Source organism: Helicoverpa armigera, chromosome 10, assembly GCF_030705265.1.
Source record: "Helicoverpa armigera isolate CAAS_96S chromosome 10, ASM3070526v1, whole genome shotgun sequence".
In the NCBI taxonomy this organism is placed as follows: domain Eukaryota; kingdom Metazoa; phylum Arthropoda; class Insecta; order Lepidoptera; family Noctuidae; genus Helicoverpa; species Helicoverpa armigera.
In genome coordinates, this window is record NC_087129.1 from 4,105,764 (window position 1) to 4,120,730 (window position 14,967).

Genomic DNA, 14,967 nt, shown 5'->3' on the forward strand with positions numbered 1-14,967 from the left:
TATTTATTTTTAAAGAATTTTGCATATAATGCTTTAATTTTTATTTTTCCAGGTTGGACGTGTCAAAAACACTCGTATAATCACAGTCACATCTACTATAGAAAAGCGTATAGAACCCACGTTGGCAATCAACTCGCAAAGTTCTCTCAACGAACCGTTGACAGAAAACATATTAGCGACAGCATCACCTTATGAAAAGGATCACAACCTCTTAGACTCAAGTATTGCTACCCTTCCTGCCATAACATTATCTTCAGACATGGAAACTCCGCCCCTAGAAACCGTTACCGAAACATTTAGCACAACTCAGCACATGTTGAAAACGCATATTCTACCTGTAGTGAAAGACGTTAATTTGACTAGTAGTTTAACTTTCATCCAAACTTATGAAGTCACCAGATTTGTAACAGCAACTAAAACGTTGCCTCCCATGGACTTCTTCCAATTCATACCAAGCAAAACTCTCAAGGAATTCAATAGCCGCCTGGACGAGGCTGGTTCCGAATTACATCTGGAGTTGGACTTTGGTGACAGCAATGAAGATGAAGATGGCGTTCCAAGACGCGTATTCCCACCAGACCTAGACCTCGCCAATATCGGGTCAGACTTTGATCTTACAGAAGTTGACAAATACAGAATGCACGAAAATCACCTGAGATTAAAGAAAGCCCACGGTCAAAACAAAGGAAACCATGTAACCGAATCACCGAACCCACCCACTCCCGCTTTGACACCAGAACAGGCTCAACAATTAGCTCTATTGAGACTACTGAACCCAGCAGCCGCAGCTCAAATTCCTGACGTTGTTACCACGTCTAAACCTGTTCTCAAGTACGAAACTATTTATGAATCCCATGTCATTCCCGTGTATGATGGTAAAACTACTATTCAAAGTACTATTTCTAGACCTGTGGCCACCATTACCAAAACGGAATACGAGATTGGAACCAGCAGTCTTCCAGCACTGCCTTTACAAACGATCAACCCACTGTTCCCACAACAATTCTCTGTCATATCGACGCCAGTAGTCGTGAACACAGAAGTTACAGCTACTAATAGTCAAGTTTTAAAATTAACGTTTGGTGCGAAGACAGTTTACACGACGCTGTTCACCACTCAAGTTGTGCCTACGGTGCTGACGTCGTACGTGACGTCATCGATTCCCGTACAACCGACCGCCGCACCCCCCGGGTACCCCGGGTACTACCAACCGCCATTCGCACCTTTCCCATACGTAGGATAAGTAGACCAGTAAATATTTTATGTAAAATCGATAAGTGCGGACTATAAGTTAAAAATTGTGTTCAGCAGTGTATGTGATGATAACACGTAACTTTTGCACGAGAAACGAAACTTTTAACTGTGAATGCGTTGTTGTAGTGCACGTGATAAACTGTATTGCGAGTAGGTGAAAAGTAAACAGTGCAAAAGCAGCAGAACGGTGGGATTTATAGCCTTTGTGGAAACATGAAAACTCTAGAGTTGTATTTCTTATAAAGTTTTGTGAGCTCAGCGCTACACGATGCGTTCGCTGTAACCCTACGTGGAGGTAATGTTTACCGACGTAATAGACATAATATGTAACGCAAATTACATTGTATTCTGTAATTGCTTTGTAAATAATTTTTATTTATGAATAGTACTTCTGTACATAACTGTATACCTACCTATAGCTATAGTTGTAGATAGCTTTCATAAATGTATTTTTAAATTTTGTACATGTATTGCATAGAATAAGTGGGTTCTATACTTTTAAACAATTAAATAATTAAAACCTGTACCTAGTTGCCTTATTTCCTCTACTTTCATATAATGAGATAACTAATAACTTAGATAATGAATTAAGTAGACAAGATACTGTAAGGGTCAAAATTATCTGAAACAAGGAACCAATTTTCGGACTAAATAATCCGAAATACCGTTCTATTTTCATCACAACGTGAGTTTCAATCCAAGCACCTAATATTTCTCAGACTTGAGATTTTATTTCCCATGATATCTTAATTAAGGCCGCTTCATACTACGCAGAATGAAACAAAGACCCTTTAAGTTATGAAAATAAGATTAATGGAAGCTGTTTTGTTAACTTAATAAGAAACCCTAGAATTTGAAATTGTACTTTTTCATTATTAGAGAGTTCTTGTAATTTAATTTAATTTTGTAGAGTGCATGTACTGACGAGGCTAGTTCACTTTATTTGTAAAACTCTCATATTTTGAATGGGAAAATAAATAAAAATATTGCTTACGAGTGCGCGGCGCGGCGTAAGTATCCGGAGACTTGAACAATCATATGAGAAAAGTAAGTATTCTAAATGAAGTAAGTAGGTACTCGTATTGTACCATGTCAAACTACTTAAGCTGAGGTCTATGTGATGAAAACCTTTATCCTGACACCCCCACAGAATTCCCACATTCTTGGTCCTGACCAATGACCAACTGAATGACAGATCAACGCATAATACCTAGTCGTAGGCTAGTCGTAGTCGGACATGAGCTAAGGTGGAATTTTACGAAACTCAAGCCATAAAGGGCCCTGTAAATTATATTGTGGAAATAGTTCTCATAGCCAAATATTATATGAATCCTAAACCATTCAATAAGATACTATGTGTAATCTGGATAAAATCTAACTCTGACATAATAATGTATGTAGAGAGCACGCTGTAAAAATCGCGTTCACATACCATGCTCAAATAGCAAGCAATAAATTCCGAGAGACTGATAGTTATGCAAGTCGTAACAAAAGCGTTTAATCAATTTTATTATACTCACATGGAAAAGATTTTATGGAAGCTACGAAAATAGTCTCGAAACAACTAGGTTATCAAAAATGAAACAGAGCCGAGATTCATGCTAAAATATTGCTCAAATGTTTGTGTTTCATTTATTATAGCTATTATAGACAAACATGTCAGAATTCTATTCATAATATTCTATTCTACGGTTGGAACTATATGATGTAGGGTCTGCCAATGAAAGCTTATTGTCTGCTTGTCATGTTATCAGGTTTCGAATACCTACCTACCTACCTTTGTTAGTAATCTGTATGTAGGTACCTTTGTCTGTTGTTTCTGATTAATGATGCCTCATTAAGTTTATTGAAAATGTATTTGATGCCTGCAAACTATTTATTTGGCTTGTTAATCAAATATTAAGATAGCAACGAAGACAGGTAGGTATTTGTGAGAGTATCTTTTGTAGAAAAGCAAACATACCCTAACATCATTTTGAATTCACTCGCAGCTACAAAAACTTTGCAAGGAACAAATGCGTTGAAGCAACTTCAAAGCAAATATTGTCTAGCGGTATATTTTCTTATCCTTTTAGACGCTGGTGACCATGTGTGCTTTGCTGTTGGCGGGAAATATAAAGCTTGCACCTCTCGCCCAGTGTCAGACCAACACGGACAGACTTTACACACACCACAAAATACACACGATGAAATAAGAATTAGTAAATGTAGAACAGAAGATAAGTAAAGATTTTATTGTTTCAATTTAACTATGTAGTTTAGAATGTGGGATATTCACATTAATATATTTAGTAAGTAGGTACTGACTAATGTCTTTCAATAACAGTCTCACCTAATAATACCTTACGTAAGATTGTAGGTAAGTACTGAAATGAAGTTTACATTTACAAATACGAACCAGTTGCTCGTAAATGTAGACTTCTTAATACCGTCGTCGATATGGGCAATGTTAATATAATCAAAAGATCATACTACTCTAATAACCGGCAAAAGAGCACCACGAAAAAAACCTTGTTCGTTGTCCCATTGTACCCTATCTATCCGGCTGAAAATCTGTGCGAGTGGATACGGTTTCATTGCTCGCTGATTGAACGAGGTTAGATGAAATCGGCTTATCGTCCACCGATGGCAGGAGGGACCGAGGAATAATTTCATTTGGGCATGCACCAGCCGCGAACGCGCTCGCTTCGCGTACTGTCATGCAAATTGACAATGTGCCTCTATGTGCAGTCTTCTATCCTGCATAATGCTAACAAAAATGTAGCAGGAGAAATGATACATGGCTTTTCCCTTTGTACGCTTGTCGGAAAATATTAAAGTAATTTCATAGAAAATGAATACCAAATAGAAACGGGATTCATAATTGTAAACCAATGTCTGTAAAAAACAAATCCTGTTTTGCATAAATATTCTACTTCTTACACTTATTATTGAAATAATGTGAAGTATGCGACTTAAATATATCGATATTATCTTATCTTATAAAATCAGTCCCCTTTTTGCCGGCAATGATTAATAAAGAAAGATTCAATTATAATGATAAGAAATTATTCTACGTACAGCGATCGTCATCGATAAACAATAAACAGTAAGTACCTGATATAGTGAAGACAATATAGTGCACATTGTTTGTTTTACTAGTAAATTATTTTGATAAATAGTGTCTAGTGCGCCCAAAAGGACTGTCAAATTAATAGGTGAACTTACCAAAATCTCGAAGAATGTCTCGATATCACTTCATTATTTCTGTCTGCGTTGCAGTCTCCTGTAAGTTTACTTATTGCATTTATTTAGTTAGACTATATAAATAGATATTACCTGTGTACTCGAAGAATGTAATGATTTTGAAGAATTCATTGATTACAAGGCAAATACTTGTACAGTCAACTTCAGGTCAGTGGTAACAGTTTTATAGGAAAATCGTACTTATTACTATTGAGTTAAGGTGCATGACAGTTACCACTGATGTGCAGCCTACCGTACATACACGTCGGAACGTAGATATTCTATTTTTTGGAGCGAACGAGCGGAGCTCTGATCATAAGTACACAAAGTAGGCAAAGGTATTTAGCATATACTTACCTACTATGTTCTAATAAATTGAAACATTCAATAATAATCAATTACTCTGCTGTAAATTCAGACGCAGTTTACATAGCTGCAGACAACGAGGCCTTAGCCACAAACGACGAGAGCAGAGACACAGAGCTTGTGCGACGATGCTTCCATTTCACTTGGCTGGGTCCCAGATGGAATAACAACAGTGTGTTCCTGAACGCTACGTGCCAGGACGCGACGCGGCTAGCCAGTGGGGTGCCTTGCGTCGAACCGCTCGTTGTCTCGTGTAAGTTTAATAAATATTAAGATCTTACTGGTACAATATTATTTTATTCAAGGAAACAGTTCAAACTTAGAAACTTATATTATCCATAGACCTGCACTTTAATTTACCAGTAAAATAATTAAAAATAGAATCGGACAAACTCGAATATATTGAGGAAAACCCTTTTACCGTGTGACTTCGGGAAAACTGGTCACAAATAACGTGCAATATCGACTGTAGGTATTTTGAGCATTAAACCTAAAAAGTGGCCACTCTAGACCTTCTAAAGCAGAACCCATTAGCCTGCCAATATACTACATACATATGATACAAACATATACATTCTTTCCAGATGATGGGTCATGGCCAGACGTGGAATATATTTGGAGAAACCATTTAGGAAATGCTTCTTGCATCCTAGCTAACAACGACGTATGCGCCCAATACACGTATTATTTCGACGGACATGGTGAGAACCTTCTTAACTACATTTTTTTATCAAAATAAGGGTCAAACTCAACCTCACCGATGGGTAATGCGACGAGGAGGTTAAAAAAAGGACAGTCGACCAATAAGAAGAGAAGAGCCCAGACAAATGATGACTTTAGATAGTCAATCGAACTTTAATTACCTTTCTATCATAATCAAATTAACAAACAAATACCTAGCCTATCATTCCGACTTCACCGGAAGTTAACTCTAGACAGGATACTAAAATAAAAGATTTCTGCTATCATTATTAATACTGTTGATTGGGAACTGATAACAGGGTTTTTTCATTATCATTACAGTTGACAATTCGACATATTTGTGCACGAGAGCGATAGATTCCAATGGGCAGGCCATCACCAGCGGATGTCATGAACAAAGAAATGGGAGTTACGTCACTAGAGCCTGCTTCTGTCAAACAGTGGAAGGAGGATTCCCCTGCAATAACGCTGTTGTATCAAAAATAAATACTGTTTTAGTCACTCTGTTTGCTATTGTTGTGATATTTAATTCTAATGTTGCTTAATAAACGAAGTAATTACATCGTAAATGGATCATTTATCTGTAACTCTCGTAAAACCTGCAGTTTTTTTTTTGTTTTCATGTAAACAATTGGCCGTTATCACATTAGGAGGTAAAAAAGGAATTCATAAGGGGAGTACAAAAGGGAGTAAATAGGAAAATTAATAACGAAGTACATAAGGTAGGAGGGGCAGTACGCAAACTCTCAAATATATATATACTCCCCGTATATATATATTCGAGAGTTTATATTGGGAGCACATAACAAAGTACTGTACAGTATAAATGAAATAAGTGTGATATAAGAAACTTAATCATGTTTGAGGGCATGCCCACTATGCTATGGTAGATCCGCCATTGATAACAGAGTGACTCGACTTGGGATAACAATAGACGTCGTACAGTTGAGAAGATACCTACTACAACATTTTTAATATAGGTATTCACACTTAATCTATATAGCCAATACCCATGAGAAATTAGGAAGAACATCAATACAAACACAATTTTTTCTAAACCAGTCTTGCCATATATTATTAAGTTCATACTTTTAAAAATATTGATTTCAGTACAAACATTGCGTATCCGAACGAATGAACGAAACTGCATCTGACATTAGAAGTGACGTGTCCGGCCTGTCAGCAACGTCAAACAACATTTTAAAAACGCCTATTGCAGCAGTGGTTTTATGTGCCACCGCTGCATAGTTTTTAATATAAAAGTTAACTAAAGCCTAAACCTAAAATGTACTCCGTGTTGACAAGAGGAAATGCGATCCTAACGTACACATTAAGCGTACTAGCATGTCTAACCTTTTTGTGTTTTTTGTCCACATTAACAGTGGATTACAGAACTGCTGCCCAAATGAACACAGTAAAAGTAGTCGTGTAAGTATACAAAACATATTTTGTGCCTTTACGCGTGTTTCGTAAATGTTAAATCCCTTGTATGCTTACAGTAAAAACGTACCAGATTATGGAGCATCAAGGGAAAGAAATGATCTTGGCTTCCTTACTTTTGATCTGAAGACGGATCTCTCTCACCTATTCAACTGGAACGTAAAGCAACTGTTCCTGTACCTGACTGCCGAGTACATCACACCTAACAATGAATTAAATCAGGTTGTACTCTGGGACAAGATTATCCTCAGAGGTGAAAATGCTCTCTTGGATTTCAAAAACATGAACACAAAATACTATTTCTGGGATGATGGCAATGGTTTAAAGTGAGTACTGTTATTTATTTTATTTAAAACAACACTGTAAGAACTGATGAAAATGCTGAAAGTCTTAATCTAATTTGGCCCTATAATTAAATCTATAAAGATGGTTAATCCAAAAACTATAATCAACTGACATAATATAATGTTAACCCATGGGTAACAAGATATTTTTTGGGATGCAAAATTGATGCTTTATTTATTTTTTACAGAGGCCACAGCAATGTAACTCTCACTCTATCATGGAACATCATACCAAACGCAGGTTTGTTGCCAAACATCCAGGCTCTGGGCCAACATTCCTTCAAGTTCCCCACAGATTACACTCAGACGAGGGTATGATCCATAAGTTACTTATGAATGTTGCATTTTGCATAGCTGGGGTGCCCATAGAGTTGTGTTACATTAAGATTGTCAAATATACTGCTTTGTCACATTAATTGGTTTTATTTTTCTGTTGACATTGTACATACTACATATCTTATTGAATTACAAGTTAACTCTGTAGAATTGTACCATAATAATACTATAACTTCAGTAGGCTCTAAAAATATACATGTATAGATAGCATTCTTGGTGACCCATGTAAAGTGTCTTCTCAATGTCTGAAGTCTTCAGGAAATCACAACCTAGCTCAATTTGTGTTATGGCATAATTTCAATTTTTATATTACTATTTAAGAAAACTAGATAATAAAATCTTATGTCTTTAATAGTGTTTTTTTTTCTCTGACACAAAGACCCACAATAAGGATAGGAATATATCAATAAAAAAATATTTGATTTTATATCATATAATTATCAATTACATTTTTAATTAAACATACATTAATTATTTTTGCTCTACAGTGTTGTTCTACAGCAGAAAAAACTAGTGACCTCTACTTTTGCTTGTAATAGAGGTATCTATATTTACTCAAATACTTTTGCCAATTTGATCAGCATCGCCAGATATAAAACAATTACAAGTCTCTAGCGGACTGGATTTATTACTAAAACATTTTAACAGTAGGAATTGATTCTAACTAAACATTTTAGCATTAATTTTAGGTTCTACAAGAAACCATCTAGGATTAACAAAATACTCAGGAGGTATAATTCCCAATATTGAGGTATAATATAAATGCATATGAACTAAGCAGAAATATTACTCTATGCTTTTATTATTCAACTACATGTGATTTTACTTTAAGACCTCATACAAGCGTGTACATTCAAGAAACATACAATATAAGGTATATGAATTATTATACTTTTCAATATTCTGGGACCATTATGAGGACCCTTAAAATATAATTATTATCTAATTAACTGTAAAAATAGTTTTCCAACAAAGATCTCCCATTTCCTTCCAATATTTTCATAGATACCATAAAATTTTATAAGTAGGGGCATTATTATTGGGTTAAATGGGCTACTGTATAATTCATAAATCAATGTAATAAAAACAAGATGCTTATTTAAACTTTGCTATTTGTGCAACTGTATTGTATTGGCCCATTATGACCATAAAACACATTTTACAAACACAAATAAGCACTCTTAAATTTATCTTAACAAGGGTACTTATTAACTACTAAAGAAAAAACAAACTTAAAGCAACACTAAATTTAAAATTTTCATTGGTGATATTAATCACACAATCAGGTAAAGGGAAAGTCATTGCAAAGGTTTATTAAGGTATTAATGTTACTAATAACTAAGATTTTCAAATCTCATAAACGAAGATTGACACACCCCAATTTTATTCATCTTATCGAAGGTACTTGCTCTGTAAATCACAATAAATATTATTTCGTGTTTTTTCTATGAAATGCATTTTTAACACAGCTACCCTATTGTACACTAAAATAATTATCATGAAGTGAATCGCGTCAACAAATATTCCTTAAATGTAATAACAGTTCATAGTGTATTGCTTGTGTACGCCCCTGGCATTATTAAGAATTTACCTACAAAGAATCACCTACGACTTCTACCGTTATGCTAACATTCAAAGCTGATCCCGCTAAATTACATGAAAAAATATTGCATATTTAAGTAAATACTTTACTGATGCAGGTAAAATATCGCAATCTGCTCGCACAACAATCAACAGATGAGATGCGTGTTACAATGTATTTTCTATTTTATCTACAATTTAACAACATGAAATAAAATATAAAATCTTATGCAGTGTAAATACAGTATTTGACCTGCTTGTGTGAATTGACTAGTAAACATGGATTAGGTAATGATAATACTCGTTACGACCGTTTCCATCGTATCCTACTGCAGGAAGTCAGGGAGGTTGTAACAGTACTGCAATGACAAATTAAAAGTCACACTTTCTTTAATTCTAAATGTAATTCGAGAACACTAATATCATGCTAAACAAAGTACATTTACTTACTAGAATTTAAAACATAATAATTATGGTAGGTACACATCGAGTATTACAATTAAATGATAGTATATGTATTGGGATAAATACTGTCTCTTTAAAATAATTGTTATCAAAATGAACAATATTTAAACACACATGATGATGCAGCAAGCATTATAGGATTAATTATATTAAGAAGGTAATTTCTCTAATATTATATGAATCAAAGACAAATGAAATAGTGCAGGATTATTATCATCAAATATTCTAACAAGTTGTTGAGTCATCAGACATAAAGCTGAAACCACAATGGTCGCGCGGAGTTCGCGCTGTTGAGAAACGCGCTCGCCCACTACAGGGCCAGCCTAAAGCACAACAAATGGTACGATCTACAAATTAACAGAGCAATACTAAAAGATCACAGTTTCTGCCATATGAAGTGATTTGGTTTCACAAAATGGCATTATTACTAGAGACATTATGTGAACACGATACATTTCATTAATAGATATAACATGAGCTCTAACTGGAAACACTGTTTAAATATAATCCTATTTATAATATTTAACATCAAATACAACCAAAGGTGAAACCAAATATGTATTTAATAGCTACATTGTAGTTTTTCGCTGTATTTAATTTGTAACACTCACATTTTTAAAATAAATGTGAATCTGAAAGGTACGTAATGTCAAAAGACCTAAGATCCAAAACCTGTGAGTAACAATAAAATACAAGTTGTATACTGGAACGGTGACTGTTGTTAGCAAATCATTACAACCCTGCCTGCACATCTGACATAGTTCCAGCGTCACGTTTGCAATCATAGATGCACCACATCTTGGACAGTAAGTACCAGTCGTAAGCGGATGATATCCTGCCAGTCATATCACAGCAAGTGCGCCACAGTCGCATACACAACTGGATCACATAGCCAAACAGTGTTCAATCATTAGCATAACTGTAATACAATTTAGGACAAGGTGTCCGATAGTTATTAAGGATACCATCAAAGACTATCATTACTATGTATACATTCTGCCATCTTCTATACAAGCAGATGCAACCTTATTTTTGGACAATATAATATCAAAGTCAACATCTACACTTCATTTCCATTGGTACTGCATCTAACTTTTGAAGGATTTGGACACATGAGTTACGTAGTTATCTTAAGTATGTACACACTATTGAGTACAGAGTCCGTGCTGTAAGGGTCAAATCACACCTAAATGGCAGCGGCCGGCTCCAAAGCTTTAGTGTCATATAATTTTAAACTTTATCTTCAATTTCAATACACATGGTATCGTTTAAGTATAATTTGAAGCCAGAGTACTCTCGGCACTGCGTGCAGCCGCGCGACTTTTTCAAGTTTCTCAAGCGATACTATGCATTATATTTTAGAAATGAAGATAAAGTTTTGAATTATTTGTGGAGGCTGTTGCTATCTCGATGTGGTTTGAGCCTAAGGGTTTCAAATGTGCGGACAGGAGGTGTGTAGTCTACCTATGAGAGCCGCGTTCACAGACGGCAGGGGTCGACTGCGGGCCGTCACGCGCCTGACAGCGGCGGCCCGTCCGTCTGCACGTCTTTGTCCTCTGTGGGCGGCACGCAAGGACGATCCGACCCGTATCTCCTTGACAGATCTAACATTTCTCTCAACCCCTGAAATTTTACAATCACAAACTTAATTCTATGTCCAAGTTTGTCAAACAACAAAATTGACAGGATCTTGAAATTCAACCAAGTTTTATTAAACACAACTAAAAATCAGCTTAGAAGGGTGATCAATTTAGAAGACAACTTAAAACAAGCTTAAGGAGAAATAATACCTTATTTTCTGTAATGAGCCTTTGGTAGAGTTCCTCTTCTTTCCTTGTATCAAATTCATCCATGTTGACAGCTTTGTACATTATACTTGTCATCTCATTGATCCTCTCTGCTTGTTGCTGGATCAACTATAATTTTGTAAAATAACAATATAAAAATAAAATAATATTATTAATTTAAGTTTGGAATGTCTTAATTGTAATTTTGACTAGATTAACACATTATTGACATTTAAATGTATTTAACAAACCTCTTGTTGTTTTTCATTGATAGCGTTTGAGAAGTCTATCCTCGACTCCCATATTCTCTTCTCAGTATGCTGTCGGTACTTGGACATGATGAGTTCCAGTGCTCGTCTGTGATCTTCCAAGGCTGCCCTCAGCTCACCGTTCTCGCGCTGTACATCTCTCATCAACCGCGACTCTCGCTCGATGCTCGCTATAAGAGTCCCTCGCGGACGCTCACGAGATGCCTCGTTCAGAGTATCAACTTCCTCTTTATACTGTAATATAAAAAGTTTACTTGTAATAGTACTTCGTTATAATTATAAATAGTATATTTTCTAGTATACGTATAAACAAAATGCTGTAAAAACACACCATTATTGTAGAAACTATGTTCAGAAATAACTTATGACCATTTATCGGCAGTAGAGAACAATCAATAAGCTGTTATATCTGATTATTTCCTGCTGTAGTAAGGTTTCAGTTTGCTATTAATAGATTTCTCTTTATTGTATTGTATTACAACTCACTGCACAAGCTGATGATTAGGAAAACATAATGTAAACTAATATTTTAACACTGAAGAGTTTGTTTGCTTGTTGTTCAAGCTAATATTAGGAACACATGGTCCAATTAGTAGTACTATTTCACTGTTATATAGATTCTATTTACTGATTGGGGTATGTCAAGTAGCTCACGGAACGTGTGAAGCTACTAGCAAAAGCTACAGTACTAATACATGGCCCAACTAGTATAATTCTCGTTCTTTGGCAATCATAAACATTATTATTTGACTTATTCCAGTGGTCACAATTAATTATAGAAATGTTTGCTGGCAGTGACATCAACATTTTTAGTAAGTTATGTGTGTTTTGTATCACTCAGTAAGAAGAAACAGCATGCTGACATACTATTTCACATTGTCAAATTGCCAGCTCATCTTTTTTTATAGCAGTACTATGATTCTCCTTTCACTTATTCTAAATTCGATTGCTTACATAGAATGATAAAATAAAAAAAGGTTATGTTAAGATTGGCAGTAACAATATATTCTATGTTTATCATTGATGAGTATAATGAATAATGTATCCTGTGTATATAAAATCATAATATTTTTGTATGTGTTTGGTATATCCATTAGTTGAAGTAAATATGGTTGGCTTCACATTATTTTTCATGTGTATACAACAATCATTAATATAATTCCTTCTGGTATTTGGGTATCAATTAGTAATTAAGAGCTAGATAATATCATATTGAGAAAGTCAAATGTTTACACAACATTAAGAGAGAAACAAACTACAAGGTCAATTAAGTATTTATAAAAATATATGCCTTAAATTCATTGGAAACGTGGTTTTATTTAATCTGGGCGTAATTCTCAGTAGGTTCTGTGCCCATAAATTTCGTATTCAGACAATGAACGAGAGTGAGCGTCACAGTTACGTACTCGTCATACATCGCAACAACCTACCTGTTTCATCGTATGTATTTGTCTGTAAGCGGTCTGAGTCTCAGTCAGCAAAGCATCAGCTTCAGTTTCACGCTCTTTGAGACGTCCCGCAAGTCGTTTTGCATCCAAAATTATTTGCTGTATGGTCAGTGACATCTGAAAAAGCCAGCATTGTAGAAAACTCACAACATACCACTTCAAAAATCGATTTTAAAACAGAACTACACTAACCCTGATATCCACACAAAGTTGTCACACGAATAACGTATCATCTAAGTAATTTCAACTGATAAATTTAAACAAAACACCGATTTTTAAGTAAAACTAAAAGACGCATATCAGCTGTTTCGTGATTAGAGTACAGCAGCCATTAGCTTTCATTTCATTTGAAGCGGAGTATTAACTTTCCGAATACAAAGGTATGGGCTAGAGCAAGCTAGCACTACTTGTTTGAGGTTGTTTCGCGGAAATGTCGTGTTACAGAAAAGAGAAAGAACATATTCACAACAGTTCTCAAATTAGAACGACTATATTGTGACATGACCTTGATCACAGAGAATCGAAGAAGGCCCAATGTTGCACTAACTAAATATTATGTTTAAATAGTGTGTTGCAAAAAAATCTTGTTAATTATTAGTAACCATTAGTAACGATTTAACAAAATATTACATCTGAATCGTGAATTTCTCTCGTGAAGTCTTTAACATGTGATGTGAAAAATATCTGCAAAGTTCCGAAGTCTGTGGTCTACAATGGGTTAAGAACTAGAGTAGCGTAAGGCCAAAATGGCAACTTCTCAGGAGAGCCCGAAAACAACTCAAATTTACCTATTGTTATCTTATAGCCCTTTTTGTGGCAAAATCTATAGTAGTTAGATATCTGATTTTTACTGATAATAAAACTTTATTTATCGACTACAGAATAATGTAACTTTTTGGTCAATTAAAATACGGTTTCATTTTAATAAAAAATTTTTTTCAAAAACTGGTTGACATACGTCATTTTGGCTGTTACATAAATTAGTGCCATAGTAGCGTATCCCACCCTTACGTTTTTTTGGCAGGAAGAAAAATTACGGAAGCTTACGAAACAAGGACCCATAAGCAGTAGCGGTACTTTACGTTTATTTGGCACGAAACAAACTAAGCCTACATAATCAAACTTTCTGCGTTAATAAAACGTATGGCAAGATACGTTATTTAAGCGATTACATTGATGGCATATTTTGGTGTCTTATTCGCTCTGTAAATCGAGTTACGATCGTTGTGCTCGTAATTTTTTTTAAAAATAATGTCAAGATTATTGTAAGTAGAAACACTTCATTTTGGCAATAAACAAATATCTTTTTTTTATATACGTTATTGTTGTACTAAGCAATCAACACATTACATCGTTCCAGTTTTTTGGCACATAAAAATATGGGGATTAAATAAACGAATGGTGAAAAAAAAAAATTTTTGTATTTTTGCCCTTACGCTACTCTAGTTCTTAACCCTCGACATGCTCAAGAGGAAAAGAGTCCTCCATGGTTTCGTATTTCTAAATAGGTACCACATATTTTGATCTTATGATATTGATATGAGTGACCCATACATTGCTACGGTAGTCATACCTTCAGTCGGTCCGGGAAAGTTACATACTAGTAAGCTACAGACTGTACAGTGTACAGATTAGATCGACTGTCCGCAACATAGCACTATGTGGTTGTTAATTGATTAATTGACCAACTAAAGTTTGACAGCCAATTTAGGTCAGTGCTACGAGACGTGGAAAATTCAGTTATCCATTA

General features: G+C 35.1%; 4 protein-coding genes across 7 annotated transcripts in view; 3 read left to right on the forward strand and 1 right to left on the reverse strand.

Annotated features, from left to right (window-relative positions):
* The window catches only part of LOC110371808 (uncharacterized), a 115,178-nt gene extending 113,398 nt beyond the window's left edge, over positions 1–1,780 (forward strand). For all 4 annotated transcript variants that reach the window (XM_021328204.3, XM_021328205.3, XM_021328207.3 and 1 more), the window contains one exon: positions 53–1,780. In XM_021328204.3, coding sequence (XP_021183879.1) covers positions 53–1,243 — 1,191 coding nt within the window. In that variant the 3' untranslated portion in view covers positions 1,244–1,780. The remainder of the gene's footprint in view (positions 1–52) is intronic.
* Positions 1,781–4,348: 2,568 nt separating this feature from the next.
* On the forward strand, positions 4,349–6,116 carry LOC110371764 (uncharacterized). The gene is made up of 4 exons (XM_049841012.2): positions 4,349–4,521; positions 4,898–5,098; positions 5,430–5,546; positions 5,869–6,116. Exons 1-4 carry the CDS (start codon positions 4,476–4,478, stop codon positions 6,090–6,092), a joined length of 588 nt encoding a protein of 195 aa, XP_049696969.2. The 5' UTR covers positions 4,349–4,475; the 3' UTR covers positions 6,093–6,116.
* Positions 6,117–6,711: 595 nt separating this feature from the next.
* On the forward strand, positions 6,712–7,743 carry LOC135117364 (signal peptidase complex subunit 3). Its single transcript, XM_064036470.1, has 3 exons — positions 6,712–6,975; positions 7,047–7,313; positions 7,520–7,743. Exons 1-3 carry the CDS (start codon positions 6,833–6,835, stop codon positions 7,647–7,649), a joined length of 540 nt encoding a protein of 179 aa, XP_063892540.1. The 5' UTR covers positions 6,712–6,832; the 3' UTR covers positions 7,650–7,743.
* A 341-nt stretch (positions 7,744–8,084) lies between these two features.
* LOC110371763 (FGFR1 oncogene partner 2 homolog) lies at positions 8,085–13,581 on the reverse strand. The gene is made up of 5 exons (XM_021328136.3): positions 13,410–13,581; positions 13,200–13,334; positions 11,752–12,003; positions 11,504–11,629; positions 8,085–11,336 (listed from the first exon to the last, which is right to left on the reverse strand). The coding sequence occupies exons 2-5, from the start codon at positions 13,332–13,334 to the stop codon at positions 11,223–11,225; spliced, it is 627 nt and encodes a 208-aa protein (XP_021183811.1). The 5' UTR covers positions 13,410–13,581; the 3' UTR covers positions 8,085–11,222.
* Positions 13,582–14,967: the final 1,386 nt, after the last annotated feature.